Source organism: Delphinus delphis, chromosome 12 (genome assembly GCF_949987515.2).
Source record: "Delphinus delphis chromosome 12, mDelDel1.2, whole genome shotgun sequence".
NCBI lineage: Eukaryota > Metazoa > Chordata > Mammalia > Artiodactyla > Delphinidae > Delphinus > Delphinus delphis.
In genome coordinates this window covers 69,755,059-69,782,970 of record NC_082694.2, presented here as the reverse complement: position 1 = coordinate 69,782,970, position 27,912 = coordinate 69,755,059, and the positions used below count along the sequence as shown (strand labels likewise).

The 27,912-nt window shown below is 50.2% G+C and overlaps 1 protein-coding gene across 2 annotated transcripts in view; it reads right to left on the bottom strand.

The window, feature by feature from the left end:
* The window catches only part of OTOF (otoferlin), a 91,571-nt gene that overhangs the window by 52,304 nt on the left and 11,355 nt on the right, over positions 1-27,912 (bottom strand). For both annotated transcript variants that reach the window (XM_060027611.1, XM_060027613.1), the window contains exons 2-5: positions 22,960-23,018; positions 10,418-10,506; positions 2,749-2,848; positions 689-870 (exon numbers count right to left, since the gene is read on the bottom strand). In XM_060027611.1, coding sequence (XP_059883594.1) covers positions 689-870; positions 2,749-2,848; positions 10,418-10,506; positions 22,960-23,018 — 430 coding nt within the window. The remainder of the gene's footprint in view (positions 1-688; positions 871-2,748; positions 2,849-10,417; positions 10,507-22,959; positions 23,019-27,912) is intronic.

Genomic DNA, 27,912 nt, shown 5'->3' with positions numbered 1-27,912 from the left:
CCCAGTGACCTAGGAACCTGCAGACAGTGTTTAACCTGAGTCTGTCGCTCTGGGTTCTGAGAGTAATACAGTTGCGTTTTCTTTTTTTTGTAAAACTAGTGCATTTGGAACGAGTAGGCCTGGACACAGCATCCTGTCCTCTGTGTGTGACTGGACATTTGAAGGTGTGAATCCTGGACACCTAGGGTGTTGGGATGCGGTCTTCTCAACAGAATAGAGGCCAGGTCCCGACCACAACCGTTGGCTTCACTCCAGCAGGAAGAAGCCTCCCTCTCTTGGGCCTTCACCGGGCCAGGGCAGAGGCCAGGCTGCCTGGGGCTGGTCTGGCACTGCTGGGTCTTGGGCCAGAGAGATCAGGGCCTCCTCCTGTCTGCTTTTCGCATTCTTTGAGGAGGCAAGAGGTCTAGCCTCTTCCACCCATGTTAGAGTCCGCCCTCCCAGAACTTTGCCTCCCTCAGGGTAGCAGGCAGGCCTGGCCCCTCAGCCTGATCGCAGATACCCTGCTGCCTCCCCAGTGAGTCCTGGAGTCGGGGTGCAGGGGATGCTGCAGAAACACTTTCCCTCCTCTTGTATGTCTCTCCAGCAACTCACGTCTGTACTCTGAACCCAGGCCTAGAGGGGCCTTCCAGGGGAGCAGGTCCCAGGCATCCTCCCTGTGTCTTTGGGGGCAGAGGGCCCAGCCTGTTACCTCCGGAAGCTCTTCTCGCCCGGCTGCCGAGAACTGGGGCGGGAGCCAGGGAGCAGCCCATCTGTCTCCTGGCTGTCCTTCTCTTCCTCGTGAAGGGGCTCATCCCCCAGGAAGTCCTCATCATCCCAGGAGCCCACCGTGCCATCTGTGGCCTGATACCGGACCTCCACGCACAGGCTGGTCTGGAGGGAGAGATGGGTGGTGAGAGGCCGGGACGGCACTAACAGTCACGATCCCGTGTCCTCCGCTGCTCTGCGATTTTACAAGGTGCTCTCACGCCCTTAACTTACTGGAGGAAGGCAAGCTGGGTACTATCCTCCCCCTACTTTCCCGTTTTGCAGATGAGAAACACAGAGGCTCAGAAAGACTGACAACTGAATGGGCTGTGGCTCCAGACCCTGCTGCACGTGGCTCTCCTCCTCCCTGGCGCCCGAGGTGGGGGGCCCACGCCGGGCAGCTGAGCCTGGGCTGGGGGTGGGCCGAGCCCACTGGACACACAATCAAGAGCATCCTCCAGCGTCCCCATGGTGTAGGGCTGCCTGCGGGGACCAGGGCTGGTCTGTCTGAAATCAGCTGACTTCCCCTCGCTCCTGATGCTCTCTGCGGATTTGATGACATGAGCTGAGAACGTCCTTCAGGAGAGGAGCCCAGGCCCTGGACACCCTCAAAGGCGTGAGGTCAGCACTTCTTCCTGCTCACCTGACACCCACCCTCCTAATCTGGAGAGGATGGGAGCTCGAGGTCACCATGGGGTTTTCTCTGTGTCCTTGGGCCACAGAGCAAGAAGCCTCCTCTTAGCTCTAGCTTCTCCCCAGTGCACAGGGAAGAGTCAGCCTAGTCCCTTCCTCAGCCCGTGTGGATGCTAGGAAATCTTCTAGACACGCTTTCCCTTCCTCCAGGTCAGGAGCTGGCTGGCTCCAGCGACCCCCACAGGCAGCCTGCACTAGGCACGTGGTCCTCTGAACGCCCAGGCTTTGATTTCCCCAGGGAAGAAGCGTCTTGAGGCACCAAGGCACCGTGGGAGTTTCTCCCCCACCCTTGGCGCTCCTCAGAGAGGGTTCCTCCCGTTCTGGCTCTCTGTGGCTGCAGTCCTGCTTCTGAGGCTATTCTGCTGGCTACCACATAGGGTCATATGCGGGACCAGGGTTGGAGAACCATGGTACAGCCCCATTTTACATATGGATAAACTGAGGCCAGGAAATAATAGCTACTGAGCTTACTTTATATATTTATTGAGCACTTGCTATATGCTTAACTGTTCCGACACTTTCTGTGCATTCCCGTTTAATCCTCAGAGCAGTCCTGTGAAGTCGATACTGTAATTTTGCTCACTTTGCAGATGGTATGCAGCCAGCCCACAGTTAGTGAGCGGCCTAATGAATGTTTCTACCCAAGGGCTGTGTTCCTCACCACTAGGCTCAACTGCCCAGTGGTGGGCATCAATGAGCTCACGGGGACAGATGCGTCAGAGCAGAGCCTGGGGTCTGGGCGTCCAGAATGCTTTATTTCCTTCCTTTGTTTGAACATGTATTAAGTGCCTACAGACTGCGTCATTAGTACACGTGTGTTCCTGTTGGAAGTGCTGGGATGGGATGTGACAGATGAAGTAGAAAGAAGGTCCCTGCCCTCACAGAAAGGCTAGTCTTAGACGCCAAGGCAGGCATGCAGAGTGAAGGTCATGCCCAGGAGTGGCCAGCAGGGCTCAGACTGGCTTTCAGATGATGAGAGACACGTCTTTAGTGATTCCTGAGCTGGGTCCAGATGGAAGGGCCCCTGGGGAGAGAAGGGAGGGCATCCCCCCCTGTCGCCTTCTCTTGTACTCTCACGGCAGGAAGGACTGAAGTGTCCACCTTGGGGCCCTGTCACGCCCCAAGGGCTCTGACCACGGCTGCCAGGCTGAGGGGCTCCAGCAGAGTCTGACCTGAGTCTCCTCCTCCCACCTCACCTCCCCGCCCACAAGGAGTGCTCCCCAGGCCACGCTATGTGCAGAGGCAGGGAGGCCAGCAGGCCCCCAGGTGACCCGTAATAAGCAGGTCCAGGGACTCTCTGGGCGCCCTCACCTGGATGATCGCGTTGTTGTCGTCAATCAGCATGTCGGTCACCTCCACGTGCTTCTCCTCCACCACCTTCTGCAGCACCATGCGGAAGGTCCCGATCAGCCTGTGAATGGCAGAGGGGGCGTGGTCTTCATGGTTTCACATGAAGAGGCCAGAAAGAGGAGCAAGGCTGACATCCCAAGAGGCTGTGACTGGCTGGCAAGGGGACGAGAGGGCTGGCTCAGGCTCCAGGCTGGGCCTGGAGAAGGTGGCCCAGGAGCTGGGGCTGGCCAGGGTGGCATGTCCAGGAGGTCTGTGACCCCCAACAACTGTGTGTGGTTGTACGTATGACGGCCATTTCCCTGGGAGAGCTTGAGGGCAGTGAGTACCTGGGGGGATGTCCACAGACAGTGTGTGCTGGCGGAGCCTCGTGCTCCTTGGGTACAGGCGATTGGGGTTGCTGAGCCCCTGCGGAGCAGCTTCCAGATGCCCAGCACGGAGGCTGTGGGGAAGGACCAGAGGCTCCTGGACACACAGATAGCTCTTCCCCCTTCCACCTCCCTAATCACTACCAAGGTCTCTACCCCTCACTGGCACCACTGGCTCGTTCGTCCTCTGTTGAGTCAGTAGTGATGCCCACACACACCTGCATTCTGCAAGCTCCTTGGGGCAAGAACCCATCTGACTGTGGGATTCCCATCCACCCAGCTGCCTAGAGGGGATCAGCAGGGCAGTGTTGCGATGAGCACAGACCTGGAGTCGGAGAGACGGGATTGGAAACCCAGCTCGGACACTTACTAGAGGGTTACCTGCTTCCTGGGCAGCTGACCTGGGCTCTCAGTCCCAGATTTCTCCTAAGATGAGCTAATAAACCCTGCTTCATAGAGTTGCTGTATAGAGGACTAACAGAGATCCTCTGTGCCAAGTTCTTAGCAGAGCGCCTAGTACATAGTCAGCACTCCAGGAGCTGTCTGGTCGCTATCAAGGGGGTGACGTTATAGCGTGAGCTTTTCCAGGGAAGCAGATGTTTCCTATTTCCAGACTCTATTTGATATTTCTGGCTCACAGGCGATCTCAAAATCTACTGGCTGAATTAATGAACAACAGTGGGGGCCCCATAAATGCTGACTGAGTTAACCTGCATGCCATTTCATCCCATGGTTTGAAGGTTATTGCTCTAGGAGAGAACAGGTACTCAGAGAGATGCTCTCACACGGTGATTCCGCATGGGGTAGATTAAAACATACACACCACTTCTGGTTGAAGGGACAGAAGCAGAGGGGGGCATTCACAGGGTGTGAGACAGGAGGGGACCTTGGGATCATCTGGTGCTGCCCTTGGCTTATAGAAAGCAGGAGGGGATGCAGTTAATTTAAGGGCCACTCCGGATGAGGTGAGGTATCAGGTGGATTCTGACTTTACCGGACATGTCTGATGTCTGCATCCTCCTGAGGGCCATGGAGGGAGACACTGTTTTAAAAAAGCCTCCCGTCTGTGTGAGGGGAGAGAGTGCTGGGAGCAGCCACAGTGAATGAATGCTTCTCTCCGGGGTGCAGAGCTCCATCTGTCAGCTCGCCCCATCCTCCCTATGGGTGAAACTGTTCATACCATCCCTCCACTCTAAAGCCTACCTTGGCTTCCAGGCTCTTCTCAGACTAGCCCCTTGGAAGCTGCCTCCCCCGCTGCATCCTGCCCTCTCCCCAGCCTGGGCTGAAGTACTGGGCTGGGGTCAGGAGACCTAGAGCCGCTGCCCCTGGGTCTCAACTTTGTCTTTATAAAATGAGGGTGGTGGGCTCTTAGCTTCTGTCCTGTGTAGCCCTTCTAACAGTAGACTCTAGGCATGAACGTATACACTGGCTTTTTTGCAGCCTCATCTCTTTACGGTCTAAATCTGTGGTTCTAAACTTCAGCATGAACAGAATCATTGGGAGGACCTGCTAAATCACAGATGACTGGGACCCCCCCCCCCCGCCACTGTGCTGGTAACTGTTAACAACTGGCCGGGGGAGGGGAAGGGCAATCCTGACCTGCAGCTTTTGCTCATTTCCATGGTGTAAATACCTCCACCAAGGCCAATTTCAAGCTCCCGATGTGAAGCCACTGAGCACCGAGTTGGGAGAGATGTGTACTGTCTGCTCTTGGGAGCCGGCCCCGCCCCAGGGGGTCTGACTCAGCAGGCGAGGTGGGGCCCCAGAATGGCTATTTCTGACAGGTGTCCGGGTGATGCTTAGATGGTGCTCGGGGAGCACACTTTGAGAATCCCGGTTCTACCACTGCCCCTTGCTGACTGGAACTCCAGGCCTTTTTAGCTCCACTAGGGCCTGTTGAGCACCTGCTGAGCGCTGGGTACGCAGGCACAACTTTCCCTAGAAGACACCCAGGGATCAGTAGAGATGCTGCAGTGTGACAAGACACCCCCAGGGGGCAGGATGGAGCTATTCCCCCACAAGTGCTCAGAGAAGGCTCTGGCACCTTCCAGGCTTAAACAAGTTCTCAGACCTTTAGACTTGCGAGGGACCTAAGAGGAAAAGCTTGCCCAGCATTCCGTCAAGGAGAAGTCCCTTAGTATAGCTGATTCACTTTGTTATAAAGCAGAAACTAACACACCATTGTAAAGCAATTATACTGCAATAAAGATGTTAAATTAAAAAAAAAAAAAAAAAAGGAGAAGTCCCTTAAACCTCCTCCCTGACACACACTCCCAGATCCTGCTAGACGCCCGGTGACGGGGACCTCACTACACCCCGGCTGCTCTCACTGCTCACCCATCCTCCTCTGCTTCAATCACACAGTAAGCTGAGATCCGCCTTCTGGCAAATTCCCCTCTCATGCCCTGGTCCAAGCCCTGTTCACACACAGACGAAATGCCATCCCTAATGGGAGGCAATGTAGACAGCAGAAAGAGCCTGGGCTCTGGAGTCAGACAGAGGTGGGTTTGCCCAGCGGGGTCTAAGAGGGTTTCTACCACCTGGCAGCTGTGTGACTTGGGCTGGTTCTCCAACCTCTCTGAGCCTTGCTGTTTTTCCACCTCCCCAAAGGAGGTGATACCACTTGCTTCCCTGGGTGGTGGTGAGTACGCTCAAGTGAAAGTCCTCTAATACCGCCACACTCAGATGTCACATGTCACAGTGGGGCATGGGGTGGGGCGGTGTTTACCGTCTGGAGGGCCCATACACACTGGTCTCCTGCACAGGGTGGGCTCTGGGGGCAGATGCGCAGCCTCACAGAGCCAGAGCAAACCTGCGGCCCAGAAGATGTGGCTGGGATCCTGGGAGCTAGCAAGGCCAGAGGACTGAATTCACCATACCCACAGGGGGTGGCTTGCGGGGCTTTAACTCTTAACAGTTACCCGCTGCTTCCCCCAAACAAAAATAAAAAATAGTGTTCTTTGAAATGGACAACGGATGTGATCTCAGTCTTATGTTAAGGATAAAGGACACATCCATCACCAGAGGAGTGGATAAAGAAGATGTGGTACATCTATACAATGGAATATTACTCAGCCATGAAAAGGACAAAATAATGCCATCTGCAGCAACATGGATGGACCTAGAGATTGTCATACTGCGTGAAGTAAGTCAGACACAGAAGGACAGATATCATATGATATTGCTTACATGTGGAATCTAAAAAAAAAAGGGTACAAATGAACTCATTTACAAAAGAGAAGTAGAGTCATGGATGTAGAAAACACACTTATGCTTACCAGGGGATAAGGTGGGGGGAGGGATAAATTGGCGGATTGGGACTGACATATACACACTACTATGTATAAAGTATATAACGAATAAGAACCTACTGTATAGCACAGGGAACTCTACTCAGTACTCTGTAGTGGCCTATATGGGAAAAGAATCTAAGAAAAAAAAAAAGAGTGGCTATATGTCTATATATAAAACTGACTCACCTTGCTGTACACCTGAAACTAACACAACATTGTAAATCAATTGTACTCCAATAAAAAAATAAAGAAAAACATTTTTTATAAAACTTTACCCTTTTTGCACATCTGTAACGTACCGTCTAAGCAAAACCAGGGCGCTCGCTATGAGAACACAACTTCAAAACAAGTGCCCGCATGCTGCTTCCAACAGAGCGTTGCCCCTCAACCCCCTGCCATGGATGTTCTCTGGGGAAGGAGCTGGTGCAGGAAGGGAAGCCTTGGGTCTGGCCTGCCTGGCGACCCCGGAGACCACCTCCTGCCCCGATCCCAGCTGCCCTTTGTCCAGCCTGGCTGGAAGCTCAGTGGGTCAGCGTGGAGGAGCTGCCTGGGACGTGGGCCCTCCGGATGGCAACCCCCGATTCTGGAGGCTGGGCTGGCCCCCACGGAGCGGCTGGGAAGGCTGAGCAGGGGCAGGATTCTCGGGTAGTTAGCCAGCAGCGAGGGGGGCCCACAGACTGACCACAGTAGAGTTGCAATCAGGCACCAGGGTCTGTCAATAATTCATTGCTTTCCCCTGGGAGCTGGTGTCAAGTGCCTGAGGCCTCACCAGGCCTCCACTGCTCTCCTGGCTCCTGAATTATTCAGGAGCCCCAGGAGACTGGTGCCTGGGTCAGACCAGCCCCCCTCCAGGGTTCTGGACAGGCAGAGGGGGTGGCACAAGATCCTCTGGACCCAACACCACGTCCTCACAGGGAAGCCCAGGGCTCTTGTAAAAGGACCTCATTCAAGGTGGGCGGAGCAGACCTGGAGTCTCCTGGCCTGGGTGAGGGGTCAGCTTCTATGCTGCCCTCTGCTTCTAGAATAAGTCCCTTTCTCTGTGGTGGGTGGTGGTGGGATCAGGCCCACAGGTTCTAAATCTCACGCCAGCCTCCTTTACCTCAGTTTCCCCAAATGTACCAGTCATGTGACTGGGTTCCTGGAGAGCCCTGAGCTCTTCAGAGAAGAAGGGCCACTCGAATTCCTGTGCCCAGATCCTCCTACCCTGTACGCCCTCTCCTCCTGACATTTACTCATTCACTCATTCCACAAAGTAAGGGGGGCCCGCTGGGTGCCGGCCACTGTCCCGAGCAGCGGGTGTGGCTTTGCTGGTTGCTGTGCCCGGTGCAACCCCCAGAGGCTCCCCAGAGGCTCAGCTGCCCCATCAGAAGGAGCCTGGTGACTGAGCTGGGCCACGGTGGGGACAGAGGGCAAGCACTAGGTGGCCCTTTTCTTTGGCTCTGGGAAATAGAGCCCAGACTCCAGGGTGGGAGACTGAGGCCCACCTGACTCCAAGCACCTGCCTTCCCTTTCCGACCCCCCTGAGCTGGCCTGTGTCAGGTGGGCCCTGCGTTGTCCACGAGACCACCAGTCCTCCCCACCCCAGCTCTGCAGCCAACAGTGCCCTGGACCTTCTCCAGGCTTCCAAGGAAACAGCAGGACCCACTTCCACCAGGTCCAGGCCTCCCCTTGTGGGGTTTCCTGCCTTTTCCTGGGTGGGGGCATGGAGGGCCGGGAGAGAGAAAGGAGAATCAGAGTAGGGACTCCCCACTTCTGTCTCCTTCTTGCTGGTGTTTAGAACGACTCATCGAAGCCTTATATTCCAGCATACTCACTGTTACAGTAGTTGATTCCCTAAACAATTTACCAGATACTTCTGATTTGTTTATAGCAAGAGTTTTGATGTTTTCAAGCATTTTAGGGATTGGTCCGGCAGCTTTCATTTAAATGGTTCAGCAATCTCTTCCACATCCTGGGTTTCCACCATCACTGTTCACATAGCCTGGTTTCTGGGAGTTTGAGGTTTAGGAAGGGGAGGAAGGAGACCAGTATCCTAGCCACCCCCCTACTGCCGTCTACCCCTGTGGCCTCAGCAACCTCTCCGAGGCTCACTTTCCCCATCTGCACAGCGAGGGTTGCCCTGGCTGAGCTCTGAGGCTCCCCGGTGCTCTGCTGTCTACCGTGGGTCCTGTTGGGATGCCTGGAGCTCCTCCCAGCCCTCAGCTTCCGATTCTGCTTCTTCCCCCACATCCACCTTGCTGTGCCTGTGCCTGTTTCTCCTGTTCTCACAGGTTACCCCATGTCTCATCCCAGGGAAGAAGGTCCTGCTTCATCTTGGGGACCCCTGGTGGGGTGTCTCACCAACCTTTCTTGTGGGTTCCAGAGGCAGCTGCCTGAATGATGGGATGCCCTGATAGGCCTCCCTGCCAGTGGGCCTGGAATGCCCACATCCCATACCCAGCTGAGATCTCTCCGGCTCCCGATAAAAGCCACAGAATCCTTGGAGGTCACGTGGTTTGGCCCTTCCTGACTCCAAAATCCCCTCTACGGCATCATGGTCCACTCTCTGCTAACTCTCTCCCCGTGACAGCTCATTGGTTGGAGAGCTCTGGCCATCTTTCATCTGTCTGCTGTGCACCAGCAATGCAGCCCTGCCCTGATCCTGCTTCTAGGCACACATCTTTCCTCTTTCACATGGCAGAAAACCTTCTTAGGGGACAGACATGGTGCCCTAATCCCTCATCTTAGTATCTCCAATGACTAGCACAGTGTCTGCCTGGTATAGAGTGTTTCTCAGTGAATGTTTGATGAGTGACTGAAAGGATGGACCAAGGATGGATGGATGGATGAACGTGTCTTCTGTGATTTTCTCCTCTAGGCTCTCATCCCCTTGTCATGAGGCAAGATTTAAAGTCCCTTCCCCCTGGCAACCACAAGGCAGTGCCTACTCGTGCTCTGTCCAAGCAGCATGGGGACAGTGGAACCCTTGCCCCTCACCTCTCCTGCTCTGCTGGCTCTCCTACTAACATGACCTAGGGGTAGGTCAGCTTTTCATTCATTTGAGGTCTTCTCCCACTGTTGAGTCATACTGAGCTCTCAGTGAATAAAACCCCCGCACCATTTCAGATGTGTCGTGGTTCAGCCATGACCCCCTCTAGCTTGTATAAGAAAATTGGCTTTCAAATGCAAGACAGGAACTTACATGTACTATATTTAGCCACCATTCCAGACTGTTCAAATGATTCTGAATTTTGCTTGTCACCCAGAGAGAAGGATGGGAACTACTTTTGCTGAACCCCTGGTAGTGGTTCAGCAAAAGGAGGTAGATGGGCTCCATTGCAGATTGTAAGCTCCATGAAGGTGGAAACCTCGCCGGTGAACTGGGTCACGGTAGGCACTTAGTAAACATGGGGACTGAATGAATGAATGAACATCTATCTCATTTAATTCTCACAGCTTCCCTTTGAGGTAAGTACTTATCCTCGTTACACATGCAAACATTGAACTCAGAGAGGTCATGCAACCTGGGCAGAGTCACACAGTAGATGACTGAGCTGGGATCTGAGAGCAGGCTCTCCTGACTCCTAAACCACTGAACCAAACTGCCTCGGAGTTTCCAGTCCTCCACAGGTGTGACAAGTTCACTCTCAAGGCTACAGATAGATGGTCTGTTGGAGGGTATTATCACTTTCTCTGATGGGTAACTGTTGCCCAGCATTGTGTAAGGGGGAAAACTTGAGGAAGGGGACAGGAAGCTGTGACGGGACTGGGGACAGAGAGAGTGAACGTGGCCAACAAGGACTGGGAGGGCTGGGAGACTCTGAGGACATGAGGGAGCGGGGGTTTGGGGGGTGGGTGGGGGCGGGTCTTTGAAGGTCAATCCAGGCCCCAGTGCAGGTCCCCTTTTAAACTCAAAGGAGGGGGCAGCCCAAAGAGCAGGGCAGGCGCCCCGCCCCTCGGGGCCCCGCCTCTCGTGCCCCACCCCTCACTTACTTGTTGCTGAAGACTTTGCTGTAGTTGAAGATCTGAATCTCGAGCATCTCGTTGCTGTCGATGCTGCTGGCCACCTGCCACCGGAAGGTCTGGGGAGAGAGGAACAGCTGTGGCCTTGGGTGGAAATGACAGGGAGGGGTGTGGGGAGTGGGAGGGAGACCCCTGGTAAGATAGCCCCTCACATCAGCCCAATGTTTCACAGGAATTGGAAGACCAGATGGAAACTGGGTGCCGGGGTGGAGCAATAAACCCTGCTGGACCTGACTCTGAATAACTGAAAATAACCAGAAAGCTCTGGGGTCTGCTCAAGATGCCGCTGAGAGATGCTCAACAAGGGGGATTTGACAGAGCAGGAGGGAGGCAGTGACTTTTTAAGTTTCATTTCTATCACCAAACTCAGAACGCACAAGAGGCTGGTCGTACATAATAACCACAGTAACAGTAATGCCAGCTGCCATTCGTGGGCCTGAACTTTCCCTTACGTGGGTCTGAATGCTTTAGGTGCGTTAATTCCTTTAGTCTTTACAACCACCCAAGAGGCTGGTAACGTGGTCTCCGTTCTAGAGACAGAGGAACTAGGGTTCAGAGGAGTAACGGGACGCTGTTTTTAGTGGCCCAGCAGGTGCTGGGCAGGCTTCTGAGGGCCCACCCGGCAAGCGTGCTGCTTCAGAGCAATTCTTCATCCTCCAGGGAGGACTTGGGGGCTGGGGGAGCACCGAGCCAGCCTGGCAGATCACGGCCGAGTGTGGGCAGGGCCTGTCATGGCCTTCATGTCCCCTCTCTCTGGGGCTGGCCAAGGCCCAGAGAGGACCCTGACACCTCCACGGTCAGCTGGAGCGGGCAGGTGAGGGAGGAAGAAGCAGAGGAGGGAGGGGGGCCTGGGGTGGGGAGGGAGAGGGCTTTGAGAGGGGCATGGTAGCGGGGGGGACTTTGGAGGCCTTGGACACAGAAGGAAGAAGGCGGGGAGGCGAGCCTGGGAGGCAGCCTGGCCGCCCACAGGCCCCATTAAGCTGCTCTGTTCCTGCCATCTGGAGGTCTCCAGCTCAGCAAGGGTATGGTTTTCTTAATGAAGTTGCCATTATCGGGCTGAAGGGAAATAAACTAGCATGCGAAGGGCGAACTCATTAGCCACCGTGCAGAGGGAGGCGGGTCTGGGGGGGGGCACCAAGATTTTGGTTTTCTTAGAACCAAGGGGAAGGGGGTGTTTGAGCCACATGAGGGTCTGTGCATGGGATTTTGGCACTTGAAGGAGGGAAGGAGTAGGAGAAAAAGGAGCTGTGGAAATGGCACAGTTAGAGGAGAGTGGTGTTGAAGAGTGACACAATTAGGTGAACACAAAGGAACCGGGAAACATGAAGTCCTTTCCAGGAAAAGGGGCCCAGAGAGGGAAGCGGCTTGCGGTCTCTTCTTGCCCATCGCCAGGCCCTGACTTGCCCGGTGGTCGGGGTGCAGTTTACTGGGTCACCAGGGCTGACAGGCTAAGAAGGCCACCGTCGTGGACCAGTTTGTTGAGCAGAGAGGAGGGGAGTCAGCAAGGGCTGGGAGGGGCACCTGGGGGGGCCCTGACTGGGGATGAGACTCCAGAGGAAGTCCCCCGGGGGCGCCCTTTCAGAAAGTTTTCAGCTGAGGGAGCACATTTAGCATTTCCAGGAAGAAGCCTCGGTGGAGCCCAGCCAACCCACAGAAGCATGATAAACACGAAAATGTTGCTAATTTGTCAGTGAGCTTCGGGGTGGTTTGTTACGCAGCCCTAGATGACTGTGACAGTCTCCGTGCTAGCTGTGCGTCTCTCTAGGAGTCAGCCGCATGTCAGGGAGGCCTGTCATCAGGGGCAGAGCTGGCTCCCTGCCCGGCCCTTGCCTCTCCACATACCAGCCCCCTCCCTTCCCGCTGTCCCCCGAACTCCTGGGAGAGCTTGCCTGTCCCACTCAGCAGTTCGGAGCCTGAGCAGAGCCGACAGGCCCAGTCTTGTCTCGTTTACTTGGGTCACCCTGCACCCAGCACGGGGCCTGCCACATGGTAGGCACTCAGCAAATCGGCCTCAGGTGGTTGCCTCGCCTGCAGTGCTGCTCCTTGCTGGCCTGAGGGCGAGGCCGAGCTAATTGCCCGCTCCACAAGCTCCTCCTCCTCCGCAAAGCGAGGGTGACGTCACAGTACCGCTTCTTGGGGTTATCGCGAGGCTGGGGAAGCACCAGCACAGAACCCGGCGCAAGCAAGAGCCCGACCAACATGGCGCTTTATTACAGGGAATTCTACTGCGTTGCTGTTATTTCCAGGAGCCGGGGCAAGGTCTGGCATCCTTGGGGATGGACACTGCAGGGATTGCAGGGGGCTGCTGGGGACAGAGAGCCTCTCTCCAGCCTGAGGCAGCACCAGCATGATTCTCCTCCTGCAGCCACAGCAGCTGAGGGTTGTGTCTTCTGCCTCTGGAGATGCCCTGAAATCAGTGGCCTAGCGATCGGGCCAAGGGAGCCCGCACATCATCTAGGATCCCACCCTGTGTCAGCCTCCAAACATGCCGGGGGACTCAGGTAGTAGCTGAGCCAAAGATAGCTACTCAAGTTGTCATGAGCCAGCAAGCCCCACGCAGGAGCACACGTTTGCTGAGCATCTCCTATGTTTGCTGGGCACTTCCTGTGTGTCGGGCTCTGCGTGGGGAGGCAGGGGGGTGTCTCCGGAGCTACTCCCTGGGTAGTACTGAAGACAGGCACAGACCTGAAATTGCAGCCTGGAAGAGGAACATTGACAGAGTAAGGTGGGAAGCATTAGGGGCAGAGGGAGGGAAGAGGACCTCTGTCCGAAATGGGTCTCAGGAGCACCGGGAGTGTGGAGCTGTGACCCAGTTCACCAGCTCTAAGCTTTGCCGTGACCTGGCAGGTGCTGGCCGGGGTGGCGGAGTTCTGCATCCTATCAGCCCCAGCTATCTAGGACTCCACGGAAAGGTTTCCCTGATGCAGGCTGGAGAATGACCTGGGTCATCCTGGGCTTCATCAGCTGGGGTTGAAACCATCCTAAATCAGCAAGGCCATGTCCTTAAAGAGACAGCCCTCTAAATTTGGGGGGGAAAATTTTAGGATGTGTTGCAAAGCTTTAGGGTGCAATGGAAAGAGATTGTCTTGGGAAGTTAGAGACCCAAGACTCAAACTGGGTTTTTTCCTTTGTTCGTTCTTTCACTCAGCAATATTTCCCTGAGCCCTGTGCTGGGTGCCAGGCCATTCATGAACCACACAGGTATGTTCCTGACAGCCCATGTCGTCCAGGTACCAGTAAAGTGGGAAGATGAGCTCTGACCCTCTACCGCCCAGGCTGATGACCTCTCCCTCCTCTGGGCTCCGAAGGCCCATAGTCCATCTTTCCTGTTCTGGGTCCATCTCCCCACTGGACTGAGCCCCTTGAGGGCAGGACTGAGCCCTGTCCGCTTTGCAAGTGGCCATAGGCTCTGGAATTAGACTAGGGTTCGAACCCTGATGCGCTACTCATTGCCTGGGGTGTTGCCCACCCAGTGCGTTGCAGTGAGTTATGAGGCTTGCGTAAGCTCTCAGCCCGTCCTGCCGTGTACCAAGCACTCAGTACCTCGCAGCTGCCCTTATTCCTACAATTACTATTGTTATTCCGGCCTCTGCTGGGAGGTCTGGTCCACAAGAACCTGGTTAAGGCCAAACCAAGCTGGCTTGGAGTAGGCTGGGTGTGGCCATGCCCTCACCCCACCACCAGGGGCCTCGGCTGGCTGCTGGCCTGGCATGAAGGCTGTCTCTCTCGTCTCTGTCTCTCTCTCTCTTTAGCTTCTCCATAGTTGTAGGTTAAATGCAGGATCTCAGGTTCCAGCCTCTGGGAAAGGAGATACCAGGTCCAGGCTCTGTTTCCACCATGGTTGTGCAGAGCGCTGTCTTTCTGCCATGTCCACCCCCCACCGCCTCAGGTTCCTCCGCTGTGCCTGCAGCGGCCCCTCCCATCCTTGTCTGAGTAGAGGAGGGAGAGACGTTTGTTTTCATGTCTTTTATTTCATTTTCAGCCATGCAACATTTCTGTGAGGCAGACAGAGCAAGGAGTCTGACCCCATTTTTCAGAAGGGGAATCTGAGGCCTGGAGAGGTTGAGTGGCCAACCCAAGGGCGCAGAGCTCATTAACAGCTCAGTGGGGACCGTAGCCCAGGTCTCGTGACTCCCAGGCCAATGTGCTTTGTACCTCACTGAGCTGGTTCCCAAAGGCCCTGGGCACCGTAAGGGTGAGAAAAGAGACTTGCTGGGAAGCTAGGAGACCTCTGGAGGTTTTGTAAGGGGCAGCTGAGGTTTCTTTTCCAAGCGTATTCTGGAAACACTGACAGGCTGGTTCTTTCAGGAGCCAGCCGGGAAAGTTTAGGACTTGTCCACCCGAGGCTGGGGAGACAGGTATAAGTATGGGTGCAGTTCCAGGCTGTCTTTGAAGAGTTCCCCGGGCCCTTCCTGAGCAGGAGGTGGGACGGTTGCCTCCACTGCTTTGTGGGGTGTACCCTGCTGACCAGTGGCAGCCAGGCTGCAAGCTGCTTCTTAGAAGGAGAAATGGAGACAGGGGTGTGGAGAGACCCCGGCAAGGCCTTGCAGGAGTGGCGGGGGTCAGGCCAAGCAGCTCTCTACTGCTGCATCCAGAGGGGCCTTAGTATCTAAGAACCCTGGCTTTGCCAGTTACAGCTGTCACCTTGGGAAGGATACGTGGTCTCTGAGCCCGAGTTTCATCGCTGTAGTTGCTGTGGAGACTGGATGGAGGAGGCCTTGCTCAGGACGCAGCATGGTGCTGCTGTGGGAATCTGCTGCCATTATCTTCCCACGGGGCTGCCCAGAGGGCAAGTGACAGGCAAGTCCGTGTCCCGTGGGAGGGCCTGAGCACTGCAGGTCACTTAGCATCCTCGCCCCATTCCACCAAGTGCCCGTGTGTGTATAAATTTCCCCGGGTGGGAGCTACTTCTCCCCGCCTCACGGCTGCTCTCCGAACCTGGCATGTGCTTTTGCCCATAACTCCCTGGCTTCCACCCCTTCCTGGTCTCTCTGCACTGACCCGGAGGCTCCCTGTGCCCAAGTTCCTGCAGGGATCCTTGTGTATTGTTGCACCTGCCTCTCCCTCTGGGGCATCTCTACCTGGGCCTGGCACACACCAGGTGCTCAGAACGTGGTCCCGTGCTCGGGGCGGCAGGACTGACTCTCCCCCTGCCCCGTGCTGGGCGGCCCTGGGAAGGGGAAGGACACGGTGATTAACTTGGAATGTCATGTATACCCATGGCTCAGGTGTCCCAGGGTGCAGTTAATGGAAAAGAGTGGCAGTGCCCTTATAAGGGGCATCAGGTTGCTCACGGGCTGGAGGTCTGGGTGGACATGTCCCCTGGGATACTTGGTGAGAAGCAGGGAGTCGATGCTGCACCTGGCTGACTGGGGGCAGCCGCCCAGGGAGGCAGGGCTGAGCGATTGAGCCAGGAGGCCTGCATCGTCACCCAGGCAGGCCCTCCAGCTCGGGGTCCTGACTGAGGAGGTGGTGCGGAGGGGAAGGAAAAGGCAGGTTGTGCGGTGGGGCTCATCTGAGGCTGAGACGCCAGGCTTAGTACCGCAATGGTTCCATCGTCACGACAATCTCTCATTTTGTTCACGGTTTTACAAAGGGACTTCATACCCATCGCCTGCCCCATTTGACAAGTGTGGTAGCTGCGGCTTAGAAACTGAGGCTGGAAGTCGTACAGCCAGGAGGCGGAGGAGGCAAGAACAGAACTCTCGCCGGGGAGGGTACAGCCTGGGGGCTGTGATGGTCAGTGGCGGCCTGAGCCCAGGTGAGAAGGTTGAGGCCTTGCTCCCCTGTGCCTACAGCTCTGGTCCTACGGACACAGCTGTACCGTGTGGGATGGGCCCAGAATGAGAAGACAGCAGTTCTCAGTGGCCGCTGGAGGCTGGTCAGCTAAATGCTAGCCTCAGAGGGAACAGGCTGTCATGAGGCCCTTTCCAGCCAGACGGAGCCAGACATGAGGGGCAAGGCCAGGAAAGTTGGGGTAAGCTCTTCTGGGGTCAAGCAGGGCTGTGGCTTTGTGCCAAGATGGTGACTTCGGACTCTGCTGCCTCTCACCCCAAAGTCAACCCCGTAGGAACTACAGAAGCAAGAGGGGAATATGGATTCTAGGAAGTAACAAACAAACATGCAAGCAGGTATGAGAAACCCAGGGGACCAAAGGCTGTGTGAACTGACGTGAGCTGGGGAGTGTGGCGGCGGCTCAGCGTGTGGGGGAGGGGTGAATGGAAGCAGCAGTGGGAGAACAGGTTGGAGGAAATCTTTGCAAGTTCTGCTCTCATCACTCCCTGGCACTACCTTGGGGCAATGGTTGCCTGCTCCTTTACTGATAAAACTGTGACAAAAACCCTACTGGGATGAGGTTTAATAAAAACAGATGCTGATAAACCAACTGCCTCATACTTTCTCTCATTGAACCCCCAGAGCTAGTTTGTTAAAATTCTCGACTGCTTTCTGTCAACCATGTCTCGCCTTTAAGGCTTAGAGATGAGACCCTGACTCTGTTTCTGTGGTGACTGGGCCCTCCTGGTGCCCTTCAGCCCCTAGAGGTTGACATAGCAGCCTTTGATAGTTGCTCAGTACTCATTACCAGACAGAGTAGCTGATACCAGGGGAGCTCAAACAGGGCAAAGTAAAGAGACTGGGAGAGTATCTCTCCTAAAAAAAAAAAAGACAACAGACTGAACTGTATACACCAACTGGAACAGGATCATTAGAACGAATGGACCATAAAACTATGTGTCAGCAAAATATAAAACAAGTTCAAGGAATCATAAGAAAAAAGAACAAATTAGTAAAATGGAAGATCAATTTGAAGAGCTCCCTCAGAAGACAGCAGCAAAGGATTAATCAACAAAAACCAGAAAGGTAAGAAATGGCAGCTAGAAGTAGTACTGACATCTGATCATAGGAGTTGCAGAGGCAAGAACAATATAAAAACTGAATGTTTGAAAAAAATAATGGAGATAGAATTTTCTATAATAAATGAAAGATGAAAGGCCTTAGATTTGAAAGAGCTCACAAAATAGTGCAAAAAAGGAAAGATCAGGAAACCCACAATTAGACACATTATAATAAAATTTAAGAATATCAAAGATAAAGGACTTATATTTGAAGTTGTGAAGGCAAGAACTTCGAGCTTAGAATTTTATAACTGATGAAACTCTCATTCAAATTTGAAGAAATAAGAAACACATTCTCAGATTTACAAAGCTTTAGAAGGATTGCTACATAAAAATTCAAATGAAAAATACTTTTGGGGCTTCCCTAGTGGCGCAGTGGTTGAGAATCTGCCTGCTAATGCAGGGGACACGGGTTCGAGTCCTGGTCTGAGAAGATCCCACATGCCACGGAGCAACTAGGCCCATGAGCCACAACTACTGAGCCTGCGCGTCTGGATCCTGTGCTCCGCAACAAGAGAGGCCGCGATAGTGAGAGGCCCACGCACCGCGATGAAAAGTGGCCCCCACTTGCCACAACTAGAGAAAGCCCTTGCACGGAAACGAAGACCCAAGACAGCCAAAAAATAAAATAAAATAAACAAATGTGGGGTTAAAAAAAAAAAAAAGAATTAAAAAAAAAAAAGAATTAAAAAAAAAAAAACTTCTGGAGGAGGTACTCAAATAAGAAGAAAAACAATTCCAAGAGATGCTTCAAGAGATATGAGAAATAAAGGTGATTAAGTTTCTTGGAAAAGACTATTGTTGTCTTTAAAAAGAACAAAGAAGGCTAGGACAAATGAAGGAAAAAGGGAACACACCTTCATAAGAACCTAGAATTAAAATTCTAATCTAGTTAATATCAGCATGAGGATGTGGGCTGAGGTGGGGAAATCAAAGAGGCACAAGAGAGTATTAAGGTACTTGTCACGTTAGGAGAAATTATAATTATTTATTTGAGCTCTCAACAGGAGAACATAAACATAAGTATGGAAGGCTGACTACCTACCTTGAAAACAAAAACAGAATACATAGCTTTTCAACTAACAAAAGAAACTCAATCTATCCAACTGAAAGCTGGAAAATAGGAAAAAAAAAAAAAAAAAAGAAAGAAGCAGAAAGTACAGTAAATGGAAAATATAAAATAAGATGGTGGTAGAAATAAGCCTTATAGTAATAGCAATTACAGTAGAGGTAAATGGGTAAAACTAATCCATGAAAACAGAGAGACTCTCACATTGGGTAAGAAAACAAGACCTAATAATCCATGCCCTAAGAAGACACACTTGATTTTAAAAACGGAATTATTGAAGATAAGAACACGAAAAAAGATATACCAAGAAATTTAAAAGATCGAAACAGATATACCAGGCAAACTAACCAAAATTGGCTGAGATAGCAATCTTAATATCTGACAAAATGGAAATTGATGCAAAAAACAACATAAGAGACAAAGAAGGATATCAAGTGCCAGTTGAGGGGAAAATAAGCAAAATGATATAGCCATAATGAACATAAAGGCAACTAGTAACAGTTTCAAAACACATCAAGCAACAACTGACAGAACTGCAGGGAGAAATATATAAATCAACAATTGTCGCAGTAGATTTTATTACAGTCATTATTGAAACTGATAGATCAAGCAGAGAAAAATAAACAGAACATTTGAAGAATTAAATAATATAAATAATAAGCTTGAGCTTATATAATATCAAGCTTATATAGAGCTACAGATAGAACCCCACACTAAACAAATTCCTTTTAAGCAGAGGGAGCATTTATGACCATGAATTATGTCATAAGAGAAGTCTCAGTAAATTCCAAAGGATCAATACCATACAGACTCTGTTCTTCGATCATAATGCAATAAAACTAGAAGTGAATAAAATAAGGAACTATAATTTCATACATGTATTTATTTGGAAACTAAATAACGTTATTGTATAACTCTTGGGTTTAAAAGGAAATCATAAAGGAATGTAAGAAAAGTTTAAACCTGAATAATAGTGAAAACATTATATATAAATATTTATAGGATACAGTTAAAATACAAATTCAAATACATTTATTAAGAAACAAGAAAAGTTAAAAATAATAGGCTTACACAGAGCGGCTGGGCCCGTGAGCCATGGCCGCTGAGCCTGGGCGTCCGGAGCCTGTGCTCTGCAATGGGAGAGGCCACAACAGTGAGAGGCCCGCGTACAGCAAAAAATAATAATAATAATAATAATAATAGGCTTAGCACTCAAGAAGTTAGGAAAAGAACCATAGAGTAGAATAAAATAAACAGACAGAGTGGAAATAATTAAGAAAAGGGCAGAAATCAATGAAATGGAGAGCCACAACAGGGGAGATTAATGAAGCCAAAAGCTGGTTCTTTACAAAGACTAATAAGATAAACAAATCTTTAACAAGACTGACCAAGAAAAACAGAGAGAAGATACAAATAAATGAAATATGGAATAAAAAGGGGGAAATAACTTTAGGCACAGAAAAGATTTTAAAACAATTTTAAAACAGTATGATCAAATGTGCACTACTAAATTTGAAAACCCAGATGAAATGTAAAAATGCCTAGAAAAATGTAAAAATCCAAAATTGGTTCAAGAAGACACACAGAAAGTGAAAAGGAAGTCAAAGAACTCCCCTCCCCAAACTGTCCAGACTTACATGTTTTTACATTTGATTCTTCCAAAATGTCAAGGTAAATTTCTATCTTATGTGTATAGTTCCAGAAAATTTTATGTATTATTGAATTATGAAAATTTTATGAACATAGCGGCAAAAGTCTTAAATTATTTGCCAATTGAATCTGTGTATTAAAAATAATACGCTATGAAATATACTAAAGGAATATGTTATAATTGTCTCAATTGGTGCAGAAAAAGTTTTTGATAAAGTTCAACAACCTTTTATAATAAAAACTCTTAGTAAACTAGTAAACAAAGTTACATAGTAAAATCCTATTCCAGCAATTATTTTTGATGACAAAACTTTAGATGCATTTATTCTCTTTAATATGGAGAAGGCAGAAAGGACACCCACCAAAACCATTGCTGTTTAACATAGAACTAGAGATCACAGCCAATACCCTATGGAAAGATAATGAAGTAAGGAGATAGGATTGGAAAGGAGGAGATAAAACATTTCTTTTTGTAGATAATATTATCACATACATAAAAACATAGAATCAATAGATAAACTATTAAAATGAATAAGAGGATCAATATCAAGTTCAGCAAGTTTGCCAGATAAAAGAGGGACTTAAAAAGGAAAGGAAAGCATTTCTCTATGCCAGCAATAATCAACTAAAAAATGTCATAATATACCATTCATGATAGTAACAAAACCAGAAAGCATCTAGGAAATAATCAAGAATACACAAGACTTCTGTGTAGAAAACTTTAAAATCCTAGGAAAGGATGGAATAGATGATTTCATATTATGAAGAAAATGACATCTTCCTAAGTTAATTTTTTTTTTTTTTTTTTTTTTTTGCAGTACGTGGGCCTCTCACTGTTGTGGCCTCTCCCATTGTGGAGCACAGGCTCCAGACGCACAGGCTCAGCGGCCATGGCTCACAGGCCCAGCCACTCCGTGGCATGTGGGATCTTCCCGGACCGGGGCACGAACCCGTGTCCCCTGCATCGGCAGGCGGACGCTCAACCACTGCGCCACCAGGGAAGCCCCTAAGTTAATTTTTAAATTCAATAAAATTCAATCAAAATTTATTTGGTTTTTGGAAGGACTTAATAAATTTACTTTAAAATTTATCTGGGAGAAGAAAGATCCACAAATAGGCCAACTTCAAAAAAAAAAGAGTAAAGAACTTGCCTCATCAGATATTAAGACATTTTTAAAAAGCCATATTAATTAACACAGTGTGGTAAAGTTCAAGAACAGACAGATAGACTAAAGGAATAGAAGAGAAGACTCACATAGACTTTAACATACAATAAATGGAAGAGATGATGGCTTGCTTTGCAAGCTGATGTTAGGAAAAATGGTTCCCTTTATAGAGAAAAATAAAACTGGACCCCTATCAAAAAGCACATACAAGATAAAAGATACAACTATAAAATCAGAAAATGTAGGAAAATATATTTGTAACCAAGAAGAGTATATAGACTTCTTCAACAAAACTTGGAAACACGCCAGGATTAAGAATTTCTAGTCAATGAGGGGCACCAGGGACAAAGTTAATAGATAGATGGTAGACTGGGAGAGGATATTTCAATATCTTAAACCAACAAGGAGTGGGTATCTAGAACATACAAAGAGCTCTTGCAAATCAATAAGAAAAGACAGCTATAACAATAGGAACAAAGGGCCAAGAATATGGACAGGCAATTTAAAGAAGAGGAACCTTTAAATGTATCTTTAAAACAACAATGAGGTATCATCGTTAGCCTGATGAGAATCAGAGAGCTGTATAACACCAGGTGTACATGAGGATGTGGAAAACAGGCACTGCTAGTGTCAACCATGACAGTCCTGGGTCAAATTAAGTGTATGCATAGCCTATGAGCTAGCAATTCCTGGCCCTGGCGTATATCCCAGAGAAATACTTACACAAGCCCAAGGGGCATATGCATAAGAATATCCATAGCATCTCTGGGGGTGGGGAGTTGGAGGCAAGCTAGGAGTTCCTCATGGGGCGTGGGTGCACAGGCAAGATGAGTAGGGTGATTAACTCACCCTGGGTTGACCATGACTTTTCTGCTTTTAGCCCTGAAAATCTGTGTCCCAGGAACCCCCTAAATCTCAGGCAAGTCCCAGGATGGCTGGTCAACCTAATGTGTGTTGGATGTGTCCCATGGAGTACTGTAGAAACAGCAGATTAGCATAGCAATGGATGGAATTTAAAAATGGTGCTCACTGAAACAAAAGGAAATATTTCACATGACACCATGCGGGTAAACATAAATTATATGCTTACGAGATAACAATACCAATTTTGTAAGAACACACGGGAAATCAAAAGATACACACGTTAAACACATTAGAATGGTTGTATATGGAGGGAAAGAATATGGAGATAAAAGAGAATGCGTGCATCCGTCCATCCCTACCTACACACTGAAAAACGAGAGGGGACCTTGTAGGGACCAATGAGACAACGTGCCATAAACGGAGGCAAATGCTTTTCTCAACCCTCTGAGCCTGAGGTTCGAAAGAACAGAAAAGCTTCCTGCGGAGCCACAGTGGAAGAGGTAGCCCACTAGCTCTTGGAGAGGAAGGGGTGAGGTCCGTGTGCGACTGTATTTGTTGGAAGGTGGGTTAGCCTGGCCCTCCATGTGCCCAGGGAACAGGGAAGCCCCTCCAGGCCTGTTGGATGGGCCCAGCTGGCCCTTCTCTGTGCCAGACGCTCTGCACGGGGCTCTCCTCTACAGAGGTCCCCGAGAGTGGTCCTGGGTGGAGGGGACAGGAAGCCTCCTCCCCAGCTCCCACCACTGCCTCCTCCCAGGAAGCAAGGAGCTCTGGGCAGGCTTCCCCCCAGGGTGTGGGAGCAGCACACCCCCAGCAGGCGGGGAGTTGCTGGTTCCCCTCTGGGCTTGTGCTGCCCCAAGGGCATCCTACCTCTGAGAAGTCAGCCACATCCTCACAGTTCTCCAGGACCCGGGAGTAGAAGGATTGCCCTGGTGGGGAAAAGAGGAAATTATAGTCAGAACTCCCTGGACAGTAAGCTGTTTATTTAATAGCTCCCAATTCAATTCTTTTATATATGAATGGACAAAGGTCTCAAACCATTTAGAAGCGTGGTTATCAGTGGACAGGGCGACTGAGAAGATACTGAAAGCAGCATGCTTTGATTTTCTTATTGTATACACTTGAGTTCGACATTTTTCATTTTCATTTTCACATTTGTAATTGAAAAAAGAATGCTTTTAAAAATCCCCACCAGCCTAAACCAATGGACCATTCACTGAAGGGCTACCTCCAGGTTGAACTCAGTCTCATTCTGAGGGTTAGTTTGGGTTGTCACCGGAGGGCAGGCTGGGGACCCAGGAGAGGGGTGGGGGAGTACGGTGTGCTCTTCTCCCCCTGGAAACACCGGGAGATCTGTCAGGACCAGCGCCTGGCCAGGGAGGCATTGGAGTGAGTCCCCTCTGATGCTCCTTGGTGATGGGGCTCCATCCCCCTGGGAACCACTTCTCTCCTCTGGCCTTGGTGGCCTCACCTGTATAATAAGAGGGTTGGTGCAGGGATATCCAGGGCTTGTCTGGGTTTTAGAATTTAGAAGCAAGTCCTAGTTCAGTATGAAGCTGACAAGGAGGCGGCCAGGGGTTTGATGCCAGAGTCAGGTGGATGGTCTGAGGAAGGGTGTGTGTGAGAGAGAGAGAGAGAGAGAGAGTGTGTGTGTGTGTGTGTGTGTGTGTGTGTATTTGGAGGATGGGGGCACATGGGGAGGGGTTGCAACCAAGATAACGAGGAAGAAGCTATAAAGCGAAAGCTAGAGACACAGAAAACAGATGTGGAGTAGACAGATGGGAAAGAAAGATTCTTTAGCACTAGCCAGGGACAAAACAAAAAACTAAAAAGAAAAATCTCAACGACAAATCCCGAGGCAGCCAGGGGAGGAGAGGAAAGCATGAGGGATGGTGCCTGAGCCTCTTCTAATTTTCCCCACAGGCAACATGCAATACAAATTGAGAATCAGGTGAGCATATCTGTGCACTGAGGCTTCCCCAAGGAAAGCCTGAATAATCAAAGGCCCTTTCATCCTGGAAAACGGTAATGAGCCTGGATATGGCTGTGTTCAAGCGTTTCCCGGAGTGAAACTGAGCAACCCAGCCGGAGGGGAGGGAGGGAGGGACAGTCCAAGATGGTATTACAGGGTTCAAATATGCATGAAGCCACTGGAGCTCAAACCTTCCCCTGCTTGTGTATTTCCTATAGCCTTGTTGGAAAAGATGTAAAATACTGTGAAATCAGCCACTGCAAAATTTATACATCAGGGCTCTGTTCTGGAAAGCAGTAAAACCTAATTGCCTCAGGCCCCGGGGATTTAAATGTGGTGAATATTGTCAGACAGGATGACCTAATTTTGCCTCTAGATATTAAAAAAAAAGTTTGCTGAAAAAAAAAATCAAATCAATGGCACAGAACGGTGGAAAGGACAACTTATTAAGAAAACAGAATGTCCTTAAGCATTTTTGGACAGCCACTTTTTAGGAGGATTTGTACAAACAGTGACAGGGATAATTCCAGTGGTCCTTTTCTATTCATTAGGGCAGAGCCAGGGGACCTCTGTCACCCCCTCCAAGTTATCAGTGGGGATTACTCACCCCATCTCTCGTTTCAAGTTCGTTTCCACTTAACATCTACTCTACTCAATACCAGTCTTGTTGACATTTCAGTTCCATATTAAATGACTTTCAGGACAAAACCGTTTAAAATCCCAATATCCAATCACCTTTGTTGCCACTGAGATTGAGAATAAGTCTTGAGAGAAAGGAAATAGCCTGTTCCCTGCTGCGGAGAGGCTTTTGTGGATAGACTGAGCAGGAGATTAAGTGGGGAAAATTGAACAGCATCCTTCGTTCCTTCAGAGGCTCATGGGATAGCTGAGCTCTCTGGTCTGAAATAAAGTCCTCCTTGAGTCGATAAATGGAGTTTGAATAGCAGACTCTGTGATCACGCTGTAATAAGTGCCATGACATCAGATATACCCAAATGGAGGGGTCCACAAGTCCAAAGCTTAATCGAAGTCAGTTGTATGTTGTTTGCCATTTTACAGTATCCATATGGCTACTACTCCCCTAAACGATGTTCTCGTCTCATAAGGCAGGATGGAGTGCTAGCTTTCATGTGATGTGACTTAAGGGTACAAAACGTCCCCATCTGCAACAAACAGCTCTCTCTTCCAGACGGTTTACCTTGCTAGAGCCAGACCTTGAGAACTGGCAGGCGTATAGGGACTGGGCTGTGAGCCGGTGTGCATTCGTTCATTCCCACACATGAGGGTCTTCTATTCCTGCTGGGTCAGCACAGCCATTTGGCCGTGGAGGATGGTGGGCCAGCCGTTGTACAAAGATAATTAGAATTGGGACGCTGCCTGAAGAATCTTATTACGATCCAGAAGGGGGACAGGTCAGGCATGTAAAAGCCTAGTACATAAGGCAAAATTTGGTCGTTGACATGCAAGACAAGTATAAATAAATTGAGAACACAGGAAAAAGAGAAGTGACCTCAACTTAGCAGATCAAAGAAGGTGTTATAGAGCCATGGGCATTTACACTGGCAGTTCGGATGGAATCTAGAAATGCAGAGACACTGGGGGGAAGAGAGAGAGACAATGGGACATCAGGCAGAGAAAGGTGTGAGCAAAGGTTTGAAAGGATGAAGCAGAGAATGGAGCCCGGAAGGAGTGGGACACAGGACAAGTGTGTTCTGATGGTGAAGGGAAGAATGAAAAGTGCCTCCCCTCGGGGAGCAGCCCCCCGAAGGAAGACCTGGACTGGGGGGTCCTAAGAGGGCACAGGGTGGGGGGAGTGGACCATTACGGGGAAAGACAGTGTCCTGAGGACAAGCTTCAGGGACATGATGGCTTTGCCCAGGACCTAGCCCTCTGGGCTGTATCAGTACCTGACATTACTCTTTTCCTAGTGTGAGCTGAGAAATGGCGCAGAGCACCCTGCTTGTGACTCAGACCCGTCACTATTATTTCTTTGCGTTATTTACCATTAGCCAGACGTCACTGTCTGCAGTGCCGGGGGTGGCTTGTATGGAGGGTGGCCCGGTAATCACCCGTTCCCTGCTGCAGTGCTGTGACGTCCCCAGCATCTGCTCTCCCCCTGTTCCTCCACAGCACCTCAAGAGGGTGGCCCTGCAGTTTTCATTCCCCCCCAGTTCCAAACAGCCTGTTCCTTTTCGAAGGCCAGTTACTCCCACAAGTGTGGGGAAGCAGGGCCCAGGCATCCCTGTGTGCAGGAAAAAAGCCTGGCTTCCTCAGGTTTGGGGCCTGATGCTGCGGCCGAGGCTGGGAGGCCTGGAGATGGCTCTTCAGTCCCTGGGGTCTCAGAGTCATCATCTCTAAACTGGCGGCAATTATCCTGGACGGGCCTACATCCTGGAACCACTGTGAGGGTCAGCAAGAGACTGTTTCTGGGAAAGTCTGAGTAAAGCAGCAAGCCCCTTACAAGCACGAGGGGCCACGGGACAGTGGTTAAGCCTTGTGGGCCCGGCTGCCTGAGTTCAAAGCCCAGCTCTATCACTTGCTGGCCTTGTGCTCTTGAAGAAGTTAACTGGTCTTTGTGTTAGTTTCCTCATCCATAAAATGGAGAATATGATAGTGCTTATACACCTGGTACATAGCTCATTACCCAACTGAAAGATGCCTATTATTCTACTAAAGAGTCCTGTCTTTTCTTTTGACATTTAAGTTGTGTCTTAAATATAAAAATGGTTTCCTCTATTACGGATCACATTTTGTAGCTTAGTTTTAGTAGCATATAATCAGGAACAATTTTCTCCCTCATCTTGTATAATATTTTTCAAAGTTTAGTTATTTTACGTATGATTAGCTCTTCTTTTAACCAGGTAAAATTTACATTCACAGATCTTAAGTGCACAACTCAGTGAGTTTTGATAAATGCATATACTGTACTTGTGTAATCACCATACTATCAAGACACGTCAATCAAGAACATTCCTGGGCTTCCCTGGTGGTGCAGTGGTTAAGAATCCACCTGCCAATGCAAGGGACACGGGTTCAAGCCCTGGTCGGGGAAGATCCCACATGCCACAGAGCAACTAAGCCCATGCACCACAACTACTGAGCCTGCGCTCTAGAGCCTGTGAGCCACAACTACTGAGCCCATGTGTCACAACTACTGAAGCCCCCGCACCTAGAGTCTGTGCTCTGTGGCAAGAGAAGCCACTGCAATGAGAAGTTCGTGCACCACAACGAAGAGTAGCCCCTTGCTCGCCGCAACTAGAGAAACCCCGCACAGCAAAGAAGACCCAACGCAGCCAAAAATAAACAAATAAATAAAACTTTAAAAAAAGAACATTCCTATTCCTCAAGATGGTCCCTCATCCCCCACTTTCCATAAGTCTCTACCTCTCATAGGTAAACCACTGCTCTGATTTTTAACTCTTTTTTTTTTTTTTTTTTTTTTTGCGGTACGCGGGCCTCTCACTGTTGTGGCCTCTCCCGTTGCGGGATGCACAGGCTCAGCGGCCATGGCTCACGGGCCTAGTCGCTCCACAGCATGTGGGATCTTCCCGGACCGGGGCACGAACCCATGTCCCCTGCATCGGCAGGCGGACTCTCAACCACTGCGCCACCAGGGAAGCCCTGATTTCTAACTCTTGATTTTAAACTTCGTGTAAATGGTGGTATCATACAGAATGTACTTTTGTGTATCTGGCTTCTTGAAGTCAATGTAATGCTTTTGTGTTTCATCTACATGGTTGTATATATCAGTAATTCATTTAATTGCATTGTTGAGCAATTTCTGTTGTATGAATACACTGAAACTTGTTGATCCATTTTCTTGTTCATACTTTTGGGATTGCTTTCATTGT